At 46.3% G+C, this 21,769-nt stretch overlaps 2 protein-coding genes across 3 annotated transcripts in view; both read right to left on the bottom strand.

Annotated features, from left to right (window-relative positions):
* The window catches only part of LOC120042175 (WAS/WASL-interacting protein family member 1-like), a 35,968-nt gene extending 33,971 nt beyond the window's left edge, over nucleotides 1–1,997 (bottom strand). For both annotated transcript variants that reach the window (XM_038987044.1, XM_038987039.1), the window contains exon 1: nucleotides 1,709–1,997. The gene's annotated coding sequence lies outside the window, so the exon portion shown is untranslated. The remainder of the gene's footprint in view (nucleotides 1–1,708) is intronic.
* An 819-nt stretch (nucleotides 1,998–2,816) lies between these two features.
* LOC120042180 (acetylcholine receptor subunit alpha-like) lies at nucleotides 2,817–20,688 on the bottom strand. Its single transcript, XM_038987051.1, has 9 exons — nucleotides 20,395–20,688; nucleotides 19,099–19,241; nucleotides 18,916–18,960; nucleotides 17,230–17,339; nucleotides 15,176–15,371; nucleotides 13,122–13,359; nucleotides 7,125–7,348; nucleotides 5,335–5,574; nucleotides 2,817–4,216 (listed from the first exon to the last, which is right to left on the bottom strand). Exons 1-9 carry the CDS (start codon nucleotides 20,447–20,449, stop codon nucleotides 4,085–4,087), a joined length of 1,383 nt encoding a protein of 460 aa, XP_038842979.1. The 5' UTR covers nucleotides 20,450–20,688; the 3' UTR covers nucleotides 2,817–4,084.
* Nucleotides 20,689–21,769: the final 1,081 nt, after the last annotated feature.

The raw sequence follows: 21,769 nt of genomic DNA on the forward strand, positions 1-21,769 counted from the left end.
AAAGGTAGTGCCCTATGGGCCTGGTGAAAGGTAGTGCCCTATGGGCCTGGTGAAAGGTAGTGCCCTATGGGCCTGGTGAAAGGTAGTGCCCTATGGGCCTGGTGAAAGGTAGTGCCCTATGGGCCTGGTGAAAGGTAGTGCCCTATGGGCCTGGTGAAAGGTAGTGTACTATGGGCCTGGTGAAAGGTAGTGCACTATGGGCCTGGTGAAAGGTAGTGCCCTATGGGCCTGGTGAAAGGCAGTGCACTATGGGCCTGGTGAAAGGTAGTGCCCTATGGGCCTGGTGAAAGGTAGTGCCCTATGGGCCTGGTGAAAGGTAGTGCCCTATGGGCCTGGTGAAAGGTAGTGCCCTATGGGCCTGGTGAAAGGTAGTGCCCTATGGGCCTGGTGAAAGGTAGTGCCCTATGGGCCTGGTGAAAGGGAGTGTACTATGGGCCTGGTGAAAGGTAGTGCCCTATGGGCCTGGTGAAGGGTGGTGCCCTATGGGCCTGGTGAAAGGTGGTGCACTATGGGCCTCCCTAGTGGAGCAGTGGTCTAAGGCAGTGCTAGCTGTGCCACTAGAGATTCTGGGTTCGAGTCCAGGCTCTATCGCAGTCGGCCGCGACTGGGAGACTCATGGGGCGGCGCACAATTGGCCCAGCGTCGTCTGGGAGGGTTTGGCCGGCAGGGATGTCCTTGTCCCATCGCGCACTAGCAACTCCTGTGGCGGGCCGGGAGCAGTGCACGGTGACACAGTCGCCAGTCAAGAGGCAGTGCAGCTTGGCTGGGTTGTGTTTCAGAGGACTCTCGGCCTTCACCTCTCCTGAGTCTGTACGGGAGTTGCAGCGATGAGACAAGACTGTAACTACCAATTGAATACAACGAAATCGGGGAGAAAAAGGGGTAAAATTTCAAAAATGTTATAAAAAATAAATATTGGAGAGAAAAAAAAGAAAGAAAAAAGTTTGTGCACTATATTGGGAATATATTGGCCATTTTATATTGGGCCGTTTGTTTGTACTACGTATGTCTGCGTGTCAATGAGGTAATGCCTCAGATGACATTTCAGAGCTGTGGGAAAGTCTACATTCCTTGACTACAGTGACTCCATAAAAAGTCAAAAAGCTGTCTGTGATGTGAATCGTAAAGCACTAACCATGCAGGGCCAAACACTGCAGTGTATGTTTGGTACAGAATAAACAGATATTGGTTTACTGCACTCTACGGTAGTGTGTGTGTGTGTATATGTATGCGTGTGTGTGTAAGTGTGTGTATATACATGAGCTATACTGACTGACTGTGTGAGCTGCATAAAATCCACGAGCACAGGTTACATAATGAAAGCTACTGTATAGCAATAACTCAATGACTTTAAAACTCAGATGAGGCTTTTTTACTCATCATGCAAGTATCCATGCCAACGCAGACTACATAACCACCAAGCAGAGAATAACGCATGATGTCATCTGATACAACTCAAAACAAATGGAATAGAAAAATAAAAACAGAGATATCATAACATAACGCTATCATGTTTCCATTTGTCCTCAAAACATGTTTTATAAGCAAGGGTGTCGCGATGTGACCACTCAACGTGTTGCTGCTGCCCTCCCATCCATTGCAAACATGTTTTGAAATTCAGTTATTTGCGTAATTATAATTGAGAATCCTAAAACTTTGAAAAATCGATCTAGTATTCAAGTTCAACATAACATAAACATCGACTTACTTCTGGAGACAGTATGAGCCACTCCTTCGCCGTAAACACAACTTTAGCTCACGATTTCCGCTTCATCGGGATTTCCACATTGTACCCGGAACTTTTAAATAATATGCATACAATCAAGAGTGCAATTTGATGTTTTATCAATCTGCCATCCTTCAATAAGTTATGTTTCTGTCCAAATCTTCGAGCGTTGTATTTGTCATGTCGCTCCAAAGACTGTTTTCGTAAAACCGACTGGGAGAATTTAACGCTTCTCTCTCTCCGATCCGGGGTCTTTGCGGTGATGCAATATTTCCAGATGTGCAACTTGTCCAAGTTTGAACAGTTGGTGCTGTGTATAAAGACGTTTACTGATGAGAGGAGACCAGAACAGAGTCGTGTTGACTATTGGAAAATCTCAAATAATAAGGTAAAATAAGGTAATTTAATCATTTATTCAACAGAAAGAAGACCCAGCGCACAGTTTATCTTCTTAATGGAGAAAATGACATGCACAAAAAAGAAAAAAAAAGACAGGCTTATCTGAAAGTAGATATTATTTTTATTCACCCAATTCTTTCCACATCTAACCAAATCTAAAAATAGAACCATGATGACATTTGGCAGAAGGAGGAGAAAAAACCCTAACATCGGACAAGATAAAACATCATGTAGTTTCCCAGCAGCCCCTGCACTGTCATCTTTATTAAATAAGCAACAGCCCATCCACAAGACTGGACCACTTCTAAATCAATGTTGAGAAACTCATTCAAACTGAATTTCTGATCGTCAATAAAGATCATGCTACAAGGACAAGATGCACTACCAGCTGCTTGTGGCCTCCCTCATCCATAGTACCATAATGTGACCTCCCTCATCCACAGTACCATAATGTGACCTCCCTCATCCACAGTACCATAATGTGACCTCCCTCATCCATAGTACCATAATGTGACCTCCCTCATCCACAGTACCATAATGTGATCTCCCTCATCCATAGTACCATAATGTGACCTCCCTCATCCACAGTACCATAATGTGACCTCCCTCATCCACAGTACCATAATGTGATCTCCCTCATCCACAGTACCATAATGTGACCTCCCTCATCCACAGTACCATAATGTGACCTCCCTCATCCACAGTACCATAATGTGATCTCCCTCATCCACAGTACCATAATGTGACCTCCCTCATCCACAGTACCATAATGTGATCTCCCTCATCCACAGTGCAATAATGTGATCTCCCTCATCCACAGTGCCATAATGTGATCTCCCTCATCCACAGTACCATAATGTGACCTCCCTCATCCACAGTACCATAATGTGATCTCCCTCATCCACAGTGCAATAATGTGACCTCCCTCATCCACAGTGCCATAATGTGACCTCCCTCATCCACAGTGCCATAATGTGACCTCCCTCATCCACAGTGCCATAATGTGACCTCCCTCATCCACAGTGCCATAATGTGACCTCCCTCATCCACAGTGCCATAAGAGTGCCAGAGTGCTCACAATCAGAGCCGTTATATAGAGTTTGTTAAACCAATATACTCTGCATCCTTCGTTCCACATGAGGAACGATGGTTAAAAATAAAGAAATCCCCTCGTTAGGGAGGTTAACCGTCGTTCCTTAAACACAATCCATCAAGTCACAGACAGCTGACAGCGGGACACCTTATCAACACTGAGTGCCATGAATGTCCATATTTTCAACTGTAATCTATAACAACACCTCACTGGACCAGTTACATTCAATCAACGATCCAACCAACCAATCAATCAATCGATTGATTGTCATTTCCAGATGACTCGGGGTAGAGGCACAGCAGACAGGTGTCAGAGCGAGCAGGAGAACCAGAGTGTGGACAGACCAGGTTGACTCGGGGTAGAGGCACAGCAGACAGGTGTCAGAGCGAGCAGGAGAACCAGAGTGTGGACAGACCAGGTTGACTCGGGGTAGAGGCACAGCAGACAGGTGTCAGAGCGAGCAGGAGAACCAGAGTGTGGACAGACCAGATGACTCGGGGTAGAGGCACAGCAGACAGGTGTCAGAGCGAGCAGGAGAACCAGAGTGTGGACAGACCAGATGACTCGGGGTAGAGTCACAGCAGACAGGTGTCAGAGCGAGCAGGAGAACCAGAGTGTGGACAGACCAGGTTGACTCGGGGTAGAGGCACAGCAGACAGGTGTCAGAGCGAGCAGGAGAACCAGAGTGTGGACAGACCAGGTTGACTCGGGGTAGAGGCACAGCAGACAGGTGTCAGAGCGAGCAGGAGAACCAGAGTGTGGACAGACCAGGTTGACTCGGGGTAGAGGCACAGCAGACAGGTGTCAGAGCGAGCAGGAGAACCAGAGTGTGGCCAGACCAGGATGACTCCAGCTAGGTCTCTCCTTTAGTCCTGCATGCTCAGCTCAATGAGACGTCCAGCAAACACTCCCATGGTGCCGATGATACACACAGCCATGAACACACACAGCAAGATGTGATCCAGGACCATGGCTACAAACTTCCACTCCTCAGCAGCCTGAGAGAGGAGGGAAGAGAGAGGAGGGGGTGAAAGGTGAAAGGTGAGGAGAGAGAAAGAGGGAGAGAGAGGAGAGATGAGAGAGAGAGAGAGAGAGAGAAAGGGAAAGAGAGAGAGAGAGTAGAGAGAGAGTTGAGTCAAAACTGAGTCATTAACATTTTCAAGACAATTCGTTTTTGTATTAGCTCCACAACATTAAAACATGAAAGCTCGAAAAATAGACAGACAGACAGACTCAGACAGACAGACTCAGACACAAAGAAAGACAGACTCAGACACAAAGACAGACAGAATCACCACAGACAGACAGACTCAAAGAGTCAGACTCAAAGAGTCTGTCATATTATTTAGACTCAGATACAAAGACAGACAGACAGACTCACCACAAAGACAGACAGACTCAAAGACAGACAGACTCAGACACACAGACAGACAGGCTCAGATACAAAGACAGACAGACTCAAAGACAGACAGACTCACCACAAAGACAGACAGACTCAAAGACAGACAGACTCAGACACAAAGACAGACAGGCTCAGATACAAAGACAGACAGACTCAAAGACAGACAGACTCACCACAAAGACAGACAGACTCAAAGACAGACAGGCTCAGACTCAAAGACAGACAGACTCACCACAAAGACAGACAAGCTCAGATACAAAGACAGACTCATATACAAAGACAGACAGACTCAAAGACAGACAGACTCACCACAAAGACAGACAGACTCAAAGACAGACAGGCTCAGATACAAAGACAGACAGAATCAAAGACAGCCAGACTCAGATACAAAGACAGACAGACAGACTTAACTCACCACAAAGACAGACAGACTCAAAGACAGGCCGACTCAGACACAAAGACAGACAGGCTCAGATACAAAGACAGACATACTCAAAGACAGACAGACTCACCACAAAGACAGACAGACTCAAAGACAGACATACTCAAAGACAGACAGACTCACCACAAAGACAGACCGACTCAAAGACAGACAGACTCAGATACAAAGACAGACAGACAGACAGACTCAACTCACCACAAAGACAGACAGACTCAAAGACAGACAGACTCAGACATGAGTTCCATAAATGCTTCCTGAGATCTTATTCTTACATTGTTAGACTCTTCGTCAGACTTCATGGTCTCTGCGATGTACTTGACCCCCTCGATGGCGCTGCGGACGTCCGGGTTCTTGGTGATGGGGGACTGGAAGGTGACAGAGGCAGGGGCAGGCTTGCCCGAGATGTCGGAGATGTCAAAGTCAGTCGGGTGGATCCTCTTCTCCTGCCTGTCCCTGGATGGACGGTTCATAGTCGAGAAGAACATGAAATTGGGGATGGTGTCGATGAAAAGCTGAAATACAGGAAAATACATTGTAATGAGTAACAAGAAGTCATGTAAAGTAAATCAATTACTGTAAAAACATTGTAACGAAAAACACAAAGTAGTGTACAGTACATCAATTACTGTAAATACATTGTAATGAGTAACACAAAGTACTGTACAGTACATCAATTACTGTAAATACATTGTAATGAGTAACACAAAGTAATGTACAGTAAATCAATTACTGTAAATACATTGTAATGAGTAACACAAAGTAATGTACAGTAAATCAATTACTGTAAATACATTGTAATGAGTAACACAAAGTTATATACAGTACATTAATTACTGTAAATACATTGTAATGAGTAACACAAAGTAATGTAAAGCACATAATATTGTGTTGGGGGACTAACATATTTTTCATGATAATCAAGATCACGGACATCAACCATAAAACCATGAGTACTCAATGAATAAACGGACCAACCTGACATGCCATTACTCAAATGACTCAGCTAAAGTCAGCAATAGGACAGACAGACAGACTGCTCTTAACTACTTCCTGTCTCTCAAAGCAGATCCCCGCTAGAGAGGCTGCTGAGAGCTGAGGGGTTCTAAATCAGTGGTTCCCAACCAGGGGTACTAGGATCCCTGGGGGTACTTGGCCTTTCCACATGTGGTACCTGAGAAGACTCATGAAACCACCGGCTTATTGGTAAAATGCACATGAGGGGGTACTTCAGGGGTACTCCAGGCAGAGCAGAATTCCGTTGGTGGAACAGTAACCCAAAAAGGTTGGGAACCACTGTTCTAAATGGCCTAAAGCAGAATGTCACTAACGCCTGACAAAATACATGACATACTGCATTAGTACCACCAGGTGGCAGTGCAGCCAAGAGAAAAGCCCAAAAGCCCAACGGAATACACAGAGAATTTGGGGGGAAGCCTGACAATCCAACGTCACAGCCATCATCACACCAAGGGGTCTGAAAACTAGGACACCACTAGATGTTGTACTGACATCGCTAAATTAGGAATGAGATGTGCTTTTCACTTTGTCCATTAGACCTAGTCTACCTACTTGATTGATTGACTGACTGACTGACTGACTGATTGATTGACTGACTGATTGACTGACTGATTGACTGACTGATTTATTGACTGACTGACTGATTGATTTATTGGCTGACTGATTGACTGATTTATTGACTGACTGATTGATTTGTTGACTAACTGACTGACTGACTGACTGATTGACTGATTTATTGACTGACTGACTGACTGACTGATTTATTCATTGATTTATTGACTGACTGATTGAATTATTGACTGACTGATTGATTTATTGACTGACTGATTGATTGATTGACTGACTGATTTATTGACTGACTGACTGAATTATTGACTGACTGATTTATTGACTGACTGACTGACTGATTTATTTATTGATTTATTGACTGACTGATTGAATTATTGACTGACTGACTGACTGATTGATTGACTGATTTATTGACTGACTGACTGATTGACTGACTGATTGATTTATTGATCGGTCGGTCGGTCGGTTGACCTACCTTGCGGACCCACTGGGGCATTGTGTGTGTACTGGGAGAGCGGTGGTGTGTGTTGATGACGATGACGGTGATGACGATGGAAGCTATGACGAAGACCATGGTGAAGAGCATGTACTTCCCAATGAGAGGCACCGCACTGGAGGTGGAGGGGATGAGCTCCACGATGACTAGCAGAAACACAGTGAGAGACAGCAGGACAGAGATAGACAGGGTCATCTTCTCACCTGTATGGAACAGAGACACCTGAGTCAACAACAACAACATCAACAACATCAACAACAACAACAACAACATCAACAATAACAACATTAACAACAACAACAACATCAACAACATTAACAACAAGACCACAGTCGGAGACAGCAGGACAGATAGACAGGGTCATCTTCTCACCAATATGGAACAGAGACACTGGAGTCAACAACAACAACAACATCAACAACAACAACAACATCAACAACATCAACAACAACAACATCAACAAGACCACAGTCGGAGACAGCAGGACAGATAGACAGGGTCATCTTACATACAGAGACATTGTTAGAGGAGTCAAACACAACAATACACTGCAGCAATACTACTCTAAAACCATTCACATATTTCATCTATTCAAACAGCTGGTAACACTCTCAGGACTATTTATTGAGAAACTGTTACTGCCTTTGTGAAAACGAGAGCAATTGGTTCACGGCTTGTGGGGATTGTTGTTTAAAATGTATTGTACTGTACGTGAGTGAGCCAAGAAAAGACACATTTCCATTATATGTAAATTTGTGAATTTGAATATTCAGCAGGTGTTACCATAGTCAGTCAGGAGGTAGAAGACCAGTCCTGTCAGGATGGAGGGACAGCAGGCCTACCAGAGTCAGTGGAGAGGTAGAAGACCAGTCTAGTCAGGAAGGAGAACAGCCGGCCTACCAGAGTCAGTCAGGATGTAGAAGACCAGTCTAATCAGGAAGGAGGGACAGCAGGTCTACCAGAGTCAGGCAGGAGGTAGAAGACCAGTCCAGTCAGGAAGGAGGGACAGCAGGCCTACCAGAGTCAGTGGGGAGGTAGAAGACCAGTCTAGTCAGGAAGGAGGGACAGCAGGTCTACCAGAGTCAGTCAGGAGGTAGAAGACCAGTCTAGTCAGGAAGGAGAACAGCAGGCCTACCAGAGTCAGTCAGGAGGTAGAAGACCAGTCTAGTCAGGAAGGAGAACAGCAGGCCTACCAGAGTCAGTCAGGAGGTAGAAGACCAGTCTAGTCAGGAAGGAGAACAGCAGGCTTACAAGAGTCAGTGGGGAGGTAGAAGACCAGTCTAGTCAGGAAGGAGGGACAGCAGGCCTACCAGAGTCAGTCAGGAGGTAGAAGACCAGTCTAGTCAGGAAGGAGAACAGCAGGCCTACCAGAGTCAGTGGGGAGGAAGAAGACCAGTCTAGTCAGGAAGGAGAACAGCAGGCCTACCAGAGTCAGTGGGGAGGTAGAAGACCAGTCTAGTCAGGAAGGAGAACAGCCGGCCTACCAGAGTCAGTGAGGAGGTAGAAGACCAGTCCTGTCAGGATGGAGGGACAGCAGGCCTACCAGAGTCAGTGGGGAGGTAGAAGACCAGTCTAGTCAGGAAGGAGAACAGCCGGCCTACCAGAGTCAGTGGGGGGGTAGAAGACCAGTCTAGTCAGGAAGGAGGGAGGGACAGCAGGTCTACCAGAGTCAGTCAGGAGGTAGAAGACCAGTCTAATCAGGAAGGAGGGACAGCAGGTCTACCAGAGTCAGTGGGGAGGTAGAAGACCAGTCTAATCAGGAAGGAGGCCTACCAGAGTCAGTGGGGAGGTAGAAGACCAGTCTAGTCAGGAAGGAGGGACAGCAGGCCTACCAGAGTCAGTGGGGAGGTAGAAGACCAGTCCAGTCAGGAAGGAGAACAGCAGGCCTACCAGAGTCAGTGGGGAGGTAGAAGACCAGTCTAGTCAGGAAGGAGGGACAGCAGGCCTACCAGAGTCAGTGGGGAGGTAGAAGACCAGTCTAATCAGGAAGGAGAACAGCCGGCCTACCAGAGTCAGTCAGGAGGTAGAAGACCAGTCTAGTCAGGAAGGAGAACAGCAGGCTTACAAGAGTCAGTGGGGAGGTAGAAGACCAGTCTAGTCAGGAAGGAGGGACAGCAGGCCTACCAGAGTCAGTCAGGAGGTAGAAGACCAGTCTAGTCAGGAAGGAGAACAGCAGGCCTACCAGAGTCAGTGGGGAGGTAGAAGACCAGTCCAGTCAGGAAGGAGAACAGCCGGCCTACCAGAGTCAGTGGGGAGGTAGAAGACCAGTCTAGTCAGGAAGGAGGGACAGCAGGCCTACCAGAGTCAGTCAGGAGGTAGAAGACCAGTCCAGTCAGGAAGGAGGGACAGCAGGCCTACCAGAGTCAGTGGGGAGGTAGAAGACCAGTCTAGTCAGGAAGGAGGGACAGCAGGTCTACCAGAGTCAGTCAGGAGGTAGAAGACCAGTCTAGTCAGGAAGGAGAACAGCAGGCCTACCAGAGTCAGTCAGGAGGTAGAAGACCAGTCTAGTCAGGAAGGAGAACAGCAGGCTTACAAGAGTCAGTGGGGAGGTAGAAGACCAGTCTAGTCAGGAAGGAGGGACAGCAGGCCTACCAGAGTCAGTCAGGAGGTAGAAGACCAGTCTAGTCAGGAAAGAGAACAGCAGGCCTACCAGAGTCAGTGGGGAGGTAGAAGATCAGTCCAGTCAGGAAGGAGAACAGCCGGCCTACCAGAGTCAGTGGGGAGGTAGAAGACCAGTCTAGTCAGGAAGGAGGGACAGCAGGCCTACCAGAGTCAGTCAGGAGGTAGAAGACCACTCTAGTCATGTAGGAGAACAGCAGGCCTACCAGAGTCAGTCAGGAGGTAGAAGACCAGTCCAGTCAGGAAGGAGAACAGCAGGCCTACCAGAGTCAGTGGGGAGGTAGAAGACCAGTCTAGTCAGGAAGGAGGGACAGCAGGCCTACCAGAGTCAGTGGGGAGGTAGAAGACCAGTCCAGTCAGGAAGGAGAACAGCAGGCCGACCAGAGTCAGTGGGGAGGTAGAAGACCAGTCTAGTCAGGAAGGAGGGACAGCAGGCCTACCAGAGTCAGTGGGGAGGTAGAAGACCAGTCTAATCAGGAAGGAGAACAGCCGGCCTACCAGAGTCAGTCAGGAGGTAGAAGACTAGTCTAGTCAGGAAGGAGAACAGCAGGCCTACCAGAGTCAGTCAGGAGGTAGAAGACCAGTCTAGTCAGGAAGGAGAACAGCAGGCCTACCAGAGTCAGTCAGGAGGTAGAAGACCAGTCTAGTCAGGAAGGAGGGACAGCAGGCCTACCAGAGTCAGTCAGGAGGTAGAAGACCAGTCTAGTCAGGATGGAGAACAGCAGGCCTACCAGAGTCAGTGGGGAGGTAGAAGACCAGTCCAGTCAGGAAGGAGAACAGCCGGCCTACCAGAGTCAGTGGGGAGGTAGAAGACCAGTCTAGTCAGGAAGGAGGGACAGCAGGTCTACCAGAGTCAGTCAGGAGGTAGAAGACCAGTCCTGTCAGGATGGAGGGACAGCAGGCCTACCAGAGTCAGTCAGGAGGTAGAAGACCACTCTAGTCAGGTAGGAGAACAGCAGGCCTACCAGAGTCAGTCAGGAGGTAGAAGACCAGTCCAGTCAGGAAAGAGAACAGCAGGCCTACCAGAGTCAGTGGGGAGGTAGAAGACCAGTCTAATCAGGAAGGAGGGACAGCAGGCCTACCAGAGTCAGTGGGGAGGTAGAAGACTAGTCTAGTCAGGAAGGAGGGACAGCAGGCCTACCAGAGTCAGTGGGGAGGTAAAAGACCAGTCTAGTCAGGAAGGAGGGACAGCAGGCCTACCAGAGTCAGTCAGGAGGTAGAAGACCAGTCCAGTCAGGAAGGAGAACAGCAGGCCTACCAGAGTCAGTCAGGAGGTATAAGACCAGTCTAGTCAGGAAGGAGAACAGCAGGCCTACCAGAGTCAGTCAGGAGGTAGAAGACCAGTCTAGTCAGGAAGGAGAACAGCAGGCTTACAAGAGTCAGTGGGGAGGTAGAAGACCAGTCTAGTCAGGAAGGAGGGACAGCAGGCCTACCAGAGTCAGTCAGGAGGTAGAAGACCAGTCTAGTCAGGAAGGAGAACAGCAGGCCTACCAGAGTCAGTGGGGAGGTAGAAGACCAGTCCAGTCAGGAAGGAGAACAGCCGGCCTACCAGAGTCAGTGGGGAGGTAGAAGACCAGTCTAGTCAGGAAGGAGGGACAGCAGGCCTACCAGAGTCAGTCAGGAGGTAGAAGACCAGTCCTGTCAGGATGGAGGGACAGCAGGCCTACCAGAGTCAGTCAGGAGGTAGAAGACCACTCTAGTCAGGTAGGAGAACAGCAGGCCTACCAGAGTCAGTCAGGAGGTAGAAGACCAGTCCAGTCAGGAAAGAGAACAGCAGGCCTACCAGAGTCAGTGGGGAGGTAGAAGACCAGTCTAATCAGGAAGGAGGGACAGCAGGCCTACCAGAGTCAGTGGGGAGGTAGAAGACCAGTCTAGTCAGGAAGGAGGGACAGCAGGCCTACCAGAGTCAGTGGGGAGGTAGAAGACCAGTCTAGTCAGGAAGGAGGGACAGCAGGCCTACCAGAGTCAGTGTGGAGGTAGAAGACCAGTCTAGTCAGGAAGGAGGGACAGCAGGCCTACCAGAGTCAGTCAGGAGGTAGAAGACCAGTCCTGTCAGGAAGGAGGGACAGCAGGCCTACCAGAGTCAGTGGGGAGGTAGAAGACCATTCTAGTCAGGAAGGAGAACAGCCGGCCTACCAGAGTCAGTGGGTAGGTAGAAGACCAGTCCAGTCAGGAAGGAGAACAGCAGGCCTACCAGAGTCAGTGGGGAGGTAGAAGACCAGTCTAGTCAGGAAGGAGTGACAGCAGGCCTACCAGAGTCAGTGGGGAGGTAGAAGACCAGTCTAATCAGGAAGGAGAACAGCCAGCCTACCAGAGTCAGTCAGGAGGTAGAAGACCAGTCCTGTCAGGAAGGAGGGACAGCAGGCCTACCAGAGTCAGTGGGGAGGTAGAAGACCAGTCTAATCAGGAAGGAGAACAGCCGGCCCACCAGAGTCAGTGGGGAGGTAGAAGACCAGTCTAGTCAGGAAGGAGAACAGCCGGCCTACCAGAGTCAGTGGGGAGGTAGAAGACCAGTCCAGTCAGGAAGGAGAACAGCAGGCCTACCAGAGTCAGTGGGGAGGTAGAAGACCAGTCTAGTCAGGAAGGAGAACAGCAGGCCTACCAGAGTCAGTGGGGAGGTAGAAGACCAGTCTAGTCAGGAAGGAGAACAGCCGGCCTACCAGAGTCAGTGAGGAGGTAGAAGACCAGTCCAGTCAGGAAGGAGAACAGCAGGCCTACCAGAGTCAGTGGGGAGGTAGAAGACCAGTCTAATCAGGAAGGAGAACAGCAGGCCTACCAGAGTCAGTGGGGAGGTAGAAGACCAGTCTAATCAGGAAGGAGAACAGCCGGCCTACCAGAGTCAGTGGGGAGGTAGAAGACCAGTCTAATCAGGAAGGAGAACAGTAGGCCTACCAGAGTCAGTGGGGAGGTAGAAGACCAGTCTAATCAGGAAGGAGAACAGCAGGCCTACCAGAGTCAGTGGGGAGGTAGAAGACCAGTCTAATCAGGAAAGAGAACAGCCGGCCTACCAGAGTCAGTTGGGAGGTAGAAGACCAGTCTAATCAGGAAGGAGAACAGCCGGCCTACCAGAGTCAGTGGGGAGGTAGAAGACCAGTCTAATCAGGAAGGAGAACAGCCGGCCTACCAGAGTCAGTGGGGAGGTAGAAGACCAGTCTAATCAGGAAGGAGAACAGCAGGCCTACCAGAGTCAGTGGGGAGGTAGAAGACCAGTTTAATCAGGAAGGAGAACAGCCGGCCTACCAGAGTCAGTGGGGAGGTAGAAGACCAGTCTAATCAGGAAGGAGAACAGCCGGCCTTCCAGAGTCAGTGGGGAGGTAGAAGACCAGTCTAATCAGGACGGAGGGACAGCATGCCTACCAGAGTCAGTGGGGAGGTAGAAGACCAGTCCAGTCAGGAAGGAGAACAGCATGCAGGGGATGATGACGTTGACGATAAAGTAGAGAGGCAGCCTCAGCATCAGGAAGTGGTAGGTGATATCCAGGTAGGGCGTGTCAGGGCAGCAGGCATAGTACACCCAGTGCTTCCAGCTCCTATAGTCCTGCATCACCCACTCACCACTCTCCATGAAGTTACTCAAGTCAGGCCGGTCGTTGTCCTAGAGGGGGGACAGGGGACGGGTACAGGGCTAGGGTCAATACTTTACTGGTTAAATTAAGATAAGATATACTTTATTAGTCCATATGGGATGACAATTATTTTTTTCCATCCCCTCCAATATACAAAAATACACATTATGTTGGAGAGGCTGGTTTAAACTATGTGGGAGCATACAACAGGGTGCGGCTATTTCTACTCCTTTTCATGGGATTGTTACTATTTCTACTCCTTTACATGGCATTGTTACTATTTCTACTCTTTTTCATGGGATTGTTACTATTCATGCTCCTTTTCATGGGATTGTTTCTATTCATGCTCCTTTTCATGGGATTGTTTCTATTCATGCTCCTTTTCATGGGATTGTTACTATTTCTACTCCTTTTCATGGGATTGTTTCTATTCATGCTCCTTCATGGGATTGTTTCTATTTCTACTCCTTTACATGGCATTGTTACTATTTCTACTCTTTTTCATGGGATTCTTTCTATTCATGCTCCTTTTCATGGGATTGTTTCTATTCATGCTACTTTTCATGGGATTGTTTCTATTCATGCTCCTTTTCATGGGATTGTTACTATTTCTAGTCCTTTTCATGGGATTGTTTCTATTCATGCTCCTTCATGGGATTGTTACTATTCATGCTCCTTTTCATGGGATTGTTACTATTCATGCTCCTTTTCATGGGATTGTTTCTATTCATGCTCCTTTTCATGGGATTGTTTCTATTCATGCTCCTTTTCATGGGATTGTTACTATTTCTACTCTTTTTCATGGGATTGTTTCTATTCATGCTCCTTTTCATGGGATTGTTACTATTTCTAGTCCTTTTCATGGGATTGTTTCTATTCATGCTCCTTTTCATGGGATTGTTTCTATTCATGCTCCTTTTCATGGGATTGTTACTATTTCTACTCCTTTCCATGGGTTTGTTTCTATTCATGCTCATTTTCATGGGATTGTTACTATTTCTACTCCTTTCCATGGGATTGTTTCTATTCATGCTCCTTTTCATGGGAATGTTACTATTTCTACTCCTTTCCATGGGATTGTTTCTATTCATGCTCCTTTTCATGGGATTGTTACTATTTCTACTCCTTTTCATGGGATTGTTTCTATTCATGCTCCTTTTCATGGGATTGTTTCTATTTCTACTCCTTTTCATGGGATTGTTTCTATTCATGCTCCTTTTCATGGGATTGTTACTATTTCTACTCCTTTCCATGGGATTGTTTCTATTCATGCTCCTTTTCATGGGATTGTTACTATTTCTACTCCTTTTCATGGGATTGTTTCTATTCATGCTCCTTTTCATGGGATTGTTTCTATTTCTACTCCTTTTCATGGGATTGTTTCTATTCATGCTCCTTTTCATGGGATTGTTTCTATTCATGCTCCTTTTCATGGGATTGTTACTATTCATGCTCCTTTTCATGGGATTGTTACTATTTCTACTCCTTTTCATGGGATTGTTTCTATTCATGCTCATTTTCATGGGATTGTTACTATTTCTACTCCTTTCCATGGGATTGTTTCTATTCATGCTCCTTTTCATGGGATTGTTACTATTTCTACTCCTTTCCATGGGATTGTTTCTATTCATGCTCCTTTTCATGGGATTGTTACTATTCATGCTCCTTTTCATGGGATTGTTACTATTTCTACTCCTTTCCATGGGATTGTTTCTATTCATGCTCCTTTTCATGGGATTGTTTCTATTCATGCTCCTTTTCATGGGATTGCTTCTATTTTGCACCCCAGACCTGGAACATTTTCAGATGTGCTTTTTGGATATTTGTGCTTTTCAAACTTCTTACCGGGTTGACCACTACCAGGTTGCCGTCGTAGGTCCATGTCCCCAGCTTCATACTGCAGTTCTGCAGGTCGAAGGGGAAGTGAAGCACAATGATCTCACAGTAGCTCTTAAAGATGGCCGGAGGGTTCCAGGTGATCAGACCTGTGTGCTCCAGCAGCACCTTGGTCTCATGGACGATTGCAAAGTCTCCATCTGCACTGCAGGAAGTGGAGAGGTTTGACTCATTAGCATCGGAGTCAATGGATTCCTATGGGCTCTTGCGTTAGCCTGCTAAGCTAACCAAAGTCTCCATCTGCACTGCAGGGATAAATTGACAAATGTGGTGGAAATTCAGTACTGAGAGAGACTTGGTCATTTCTTCAAACGATCATCTTTATTTAATATTGATTAATTATTGCAATAATGAAACCGTCAGCCCAACAGTCTTGACTGTCTTGACTTCCCTTTACAGACAATGCACAGTTTATATAGTTAATATCCAGAATACTTTGTTCCACCCCTCCCATATAGATTGGGGGCACCATAAGCCACTTTGGGTTCATCCTCTGGTCATCTGCTGTCTCCCAGATGCCAGGATAATTAGAAATACTGAGGCCTTTGTTCTGTTCCTCCAGGCGATCTCTATCTCAGTTACAACCACCCCACATCATGTCCATGGAATACATCTTCCTCAGTGCACCACTGATCATAGAATATAATGTGGCAGTAAAGATGTATCACCCTCTAGTATAACCCATGTCCTCGGTGCCCAGACTAGCTGCAGGAAGCTAGAGTGGACACCATGAAAACTCAGCTTTAGCAGGCCAGTCTTACTCTTAGTTAAATATATAATCGTTTACTATTAATATCAAACAAATTAGGTAAGTATGTAATTTTTCTATTACACACATTAGCATCAGAATCAATAGATTCCTACGGGGAATTGTGTTAGCCTGATTAGATAATCAGGGAATGCTGAAAATAACTCAACTATGCCAAAAATGTTGTTTCAGGGGTGATAGACAAAAGTTGAGGAAGCTTAAAGACAGCCAGTTTAAATGTAACTAAATGTCATCCAAAATGTAATCTACGTAATTCCCAAAATATATTACTTCATGAGAGGCCCATAAACAATAACTAGTAATGCTGCATACTCAAAGGCTAAAATCTCACATTTCTGGTAAAAATAGTTATAAATTGCTGAGGTGTCGTCACTTTGGAGGACACAAGTACACAGTACAAAAATGATACAAAAAATATGAAATCTTTTATGTGATGTATTTCCTATTCAACAAAACTGTATGAATAAGGCTTGAAATGACTTATATGCTTTCTAACATAGCATAATCAAATTATAAAACCACTAACTATAATATTTCACCTATGACTCTCTCTCTCTACCGCACCTGCTGTCTCTAACTCTGAATGTTCGGCTATTTAAAGCCAACTGACATTTACTCCTGAGGTACTGACCTGTTCCACCCTCTACAACCACTGTGACCTTGACCCTGCTGGTCATCTAGGAACGTTTGAACATCTTGGCCATGTACTGTTATAATCTCCACCTGGCACAGCCAGAAGAGGACTGGCCACCCCTCAGAGGCTGGTTCCTCTCTAGGTTTCTTCCTAGGTTCCTGCCTTTCTAGGGAGTTTTTCCTAGCCACCGTGCATCTATATCTGCATTGCATGCTGTTTGGGGTTAAAGGTGCAGCTGTCTAAGGCACTGCATATCAGTGTTAGAGGCGTCACTACAGACACCCTGGTTCGATTCCAGGCTGTATCACAACCGGCCATGATTGGGAGTCCCATAGGGCGGCGCACAATTGGCCCAGCGTCGTCCGGGATAGGGTTTGGCCGGCGTAGGACGTTATTGTACATAAGAATTTGTTCTTAACCGACTTGCCCAGTTAAATAAAGGTTAAATAAATAAAACATTTAAATGTAATCCCCTTTGGTCTCTATCACTAACTGCCCTTCAGGAATAGACTAGCTTCTGAAAAGGTCTTATCTAATAGGCCTTATCAAGTCAATGAATACTGTATGTCGGTCAAGGTAAAAGCATGGACTTGTTCTTACTTGTTATAGAGCACGAGGTCAGGACGCCAGATGTCTGTGGAAGGGATTCTGATCTTCTTAATTCCACTATAATCATCAGGGTTCCACTTCAGATTCACGTCCTCCCATATCTGAATACAACACAACCTGTCATATCTGAATACAACACAACCTGTCATATCTGAATACAACACAACCTGTCATATCTGAATACAACACAACCTGTCATATCTGAATACAACACCACCTGTCATATCTGAATACAACACAACCTGTCATATCTGAATACAACACAACCTGTCATATCTGAATACAACACCACCTGTCATATCTGAATACAACACCACCTGTCATATCTGAATACAACACAACCTGTCATATCTGAATACAACACAACATGTCATATCTGAATACAACACAACCTGTCATATCTGAATACAACACAACCTGTCATATCTGAATACAACACAACATGTCATATCTGAATACAACACAACATGTCATATCTGAATACAACACAACCTGCCATATCTGAATACAACACAACCTGCCATATCTGAATACAACACAACCTGTCATATCTGAATACAACACAACCTGTCATATCTGAATACAACACAACCTGTCATATCTGAATACAACACAACCTGCCATATCTGAATACAACACAACCTGCCATATCTGAATACAACACAACCTGTCATATCTGAATACAACACAACCTGTCATATCTGAATACAACACAACACAACCTGTCATATCTGAATACAACACAACCTGTCATATCTGAATACAACACAACCTGTCATATCTGAATACAACACAACCTGTCATATCTGAATACAACACAACACAACCTGTCATATCTGAATACAACACCACCTGTCATATCTGAATACAACACAACCTGTCATATCTGAATACAACACAACCTGTCATATCTGAATACAACACAACCTGCCATATCTGAATACAACACAACCTGTCATATCTGAATACAACACAACCTGTCATATCTGAATACAACACAACCTGTCATATCTGAATACAACACAACCTGTCATATCTGAATACAACACCACCTGTCATATCTGAATACAACACAACCTGTCATATCTGAATACAACACCACCTGTCATATCTGAATACAACACAACACAACCTGTCATATCTGAATACAACACCACCTGTCATATCTGAATACAACACAACACAACCTGTCATATCTGAATACAACACAACACAACCTGTCATATCTGAATACAACACAACACAACCTGTCATATCTGAATACAACACAACCTGTCATATCTGAATACAACACAACCTGTCATATCTGAATACAACACAACCTGCCATATCTGAATACAACACAACCTGTCATATCTGAATACAACACAACCTGTCATATCTGAATACAACACAACCTGTCATATCTGAATAGAACACAACCTGTCATATCTGAATACAACACAACCTGTCATATCTGAATACAACACCACCTGTCATATCTGAATACAACACAACCTGTCATATCTGAATACAACACAACCTGTCATATCTGAATACAACACAACCTGTCATATCTGAATACAACACAACCTGTCATATCTGAATACAACACAACAACAAAAAAGTGTGGTTTAAATTGAAGAACAAAAACGACATTGAGAAGAACGACACACGCAGGTCAGTGAGAAACCATACCTGTTTCAGCCGCACATTACTGGTCACAATTTGATTGACTTCATCCTGACAAAGACAAGGGAAGAGACTTAAGAAGAAGAAGAAGAAGAAGGAACCATGTCCAGTCCTAAGCAGTCATGTATTCCTAAGCAGTCATGTATTCCTAAGCAGTCATGTATTCCTAAGCAGTCATGTATTCCTCACCACACTAATGAGCTGGATGAGCTGCAAGCCTACAGTCACCACCACCGGATCTCTGAAGTGATTGACAGGGCGGACCACCTTGTTATAGCCGGTGAACAGGGTTTTAACCAGACGCGTCTCATCTTCTGAACACCTGGCTGAACCTGCAGGGAACACACACACACACACACACACACACACACACACACACACACACACACACACACACACACACACACACACACACACACACACACACACACACACACACACACACACACACCAAAGATGAATAGTCAAGGCTATATCTAATATAGACACACACACACACTCAAATATATATTTGATATCTGAGAAAGCACATGGGGAACTCATGAGAACCCGGGTATAGAAGCATTATCTCTTCATTTCATTATCTTAAGTGAATGACCATACTTTATAAGTTCTCTAAAATAAGTGGGCATACTTTAAGTCTACTTGTTGTAGTGTCGGCTTAGCGCTGATGGGGCTAAAGCAACGATGCAGACAGCAGCTGAGTCAACGTGGACTAGCAGGAATTCATGACACATACACCAAGCATTTGTCAGGCTGGGAAAGATGACCCACCATGACTATTCCTATTTTTAGAGACCATGCTGTTAAGAGTTGTTCTGAATTATCACAAGATTTATAGACTAGGAAGTTGATATTATCACACATTATATACCTCATTATCACACATTATATACCTCATTATCACACATTATATACCTCATTATCACACATTATATACCTCATTATCACACATCATATACCTCATTATCACACATTATATACCTCATAATCACACATCATATACCTCATTGTATACCCCACATTATATACCTCATTATCACACATCATATACCTCATTATCACTAACTGGCTACACCCTCTTCTACCATTGAAAATGATCCTATAGAGATCAGTGCCATACCATATATATCTACACAATTGTATACATTTAAGTAACTTCGTAACTCACTTCAAAACATGCTCTGCATTCTGGTTGCAACAAAACAGACACGCTGAGATTTACACACAGCTATAGATGGAAGGAGGGACTTTGCACTTGTACCTGTCAATCATGTCCTCTCTGGTTTAACATAAGACTGACTCAATACTGACTCCTCAACGCTGATATGTTTATCGGGTTTGGGTTGAATAACAAGTGATTCATTTCAAAAGTCTTTCTGATCAATAAAAGCTACAATCAAACACACATCAGCAAAACTGGTATAGGTAAAAAGGTATAGGTAAAAAGGTATAGGTAAAGCATGGCAAAAAGTTATAACTTACCTGCTAAAACAACCAGAATCCCAACAAGAAGAGTGTGTACCTTCAAATAAAACATCTGTTAAATAATATGACGGTTTATATTTTCTATGACTGTTTATATCTTTATGACCTGGGTTGAGTTGTCAACCAAACGACAGTTGGCTAAACTTTCAGAGTCCTCTAACCTGCTCTGTTCTCTTCCCTGTTCTACTCTGCTCTTCTCTTTTCTACTCTTCTCTAGTCTGTTCTACTCTGCTCTTCTCTTTTCTACTCTTCTCGAGTCTGTTCTGCTCTACTCTGGGTCTCAGAGTAATCTTGTAACAGACTAGATCCTATCCCAACATGGTCTCTCTCTGCTTATCTGTGCTCTACTCTGCTCGGCTGTGGTCTCTGGGGCAGTAGGACTGAGCTATTGTTAAAACCCCAGTAGCAGCCAGACAGCATGTGGTACTGGGGGACAGCTGGGAGCGCTCACTGGGAGGTGGTAATGGGGGACAGCTGGGAACGCTCACTGGGAGGTGCTAATGGGGGACAGCTGGGAGCGCTCACTGGGAGGTGGTACTGGGGGACAGCTGGGAGCGCTCACTGGGAGGTGGTACTGGGGGACAGCTGGGAGCACTCACTGAGAGGTGGTACTGGGGGACAGCTGGGAGTGCTCACTGGGAGGTGGTACTGGGGGACAGCTGGGAGCGCTCACTGGGAGGTGGTACTGGGGGACAGCTGGGAGCGCTCACTGGGAGGTGGTAATGGGGGACAGCTGGGAGCACTCACTGAGAGGTGGTACCAGGGGACAGCTGGGAGCGCTCACTGAGAGGTGGTACTGGGGGACAGCTGGGAGCGCTCACTGGGAGGTGGTAATGGGGGACAGCTGGGAGCGCTCACTGGGAGGTGGTACTGGGGGACAGCTGGGAGCGCTCACTGGGAGGTGGTAATGGGGGACAGCTGGGAGCACTCACTGAGAGGTGGTACTGGGGGACAGCTGGGAGCGCTCACTGGGAGGTGGTACTGGGGGACAGCTGGGAGCGCTCACTGGGAGGTGGTAATGGGGGACAGCTGGGAGCACTCACTGAGAGGTGGTACTGGGGGACAGCTGGGAGCGCTCACTGAGAGGTGGTACTGGGGGACAGCTGGGAGCACTCACTGAGAGGTGGTACTGGGGGACAGCTGGGAGCGCTCACTGGGAGGTGGTACTGGGGGACAGCTGGGAGCGCTCACTGGGAGGTGGTAATGGGGGACAGCTGGGAGCACTCACTGAGAGGTGGTACTGGGGGACAGCTGGGAGCGCTCACTGAGAGGTGGTACTGGGGGACAGCTGGGAGCGCTCACTGGGAGGTGGTAATGGGGGACAGCTGGGAGCGCTCACTGAGAGGTGGTACTGGGGGACAGCTGGGAACGC

The sequence above is a fragment of the Salvelinus namaycush genome, unplaced genomic scaffold (genome assembly GCF_016432855.1).
Source record: "Salvelinus namaycush isolate Seneca unplaced genomic scaffold, SaNama_1.0 Scaffold629, whole genome shotgun sequence".
Lineage (NCBI taxonomy): Eukaryota > Metazoa > Chordata > Actinopteri > Salmoniformes > Salmonidae > Salvelinus > Salvelinus namaycush.

Coding starts and splice junctions, on each gene's coding strand:
- LOC120042180 (XM_038987051.1), bottom strand. CDS start 20,449: ATGTTTTATTTGAAGGTACACACTCTTCTTGTTGGGATTCTGGTTGTT. Junction 17,340..18,915: donor GTAATGTGCGGCTGAAACAG/GTATGGTTTCTC, acceptor TGTTGTATTCAG/ATATGGGAGGACGTGAATCT. Junction 15,372..17,229: donor GACCTCGTGCTCTATAACAA/GTAAGAACAAGT, acceptor CACTTCCTGCAG/TGCAGATGGAGACTTTGCAA.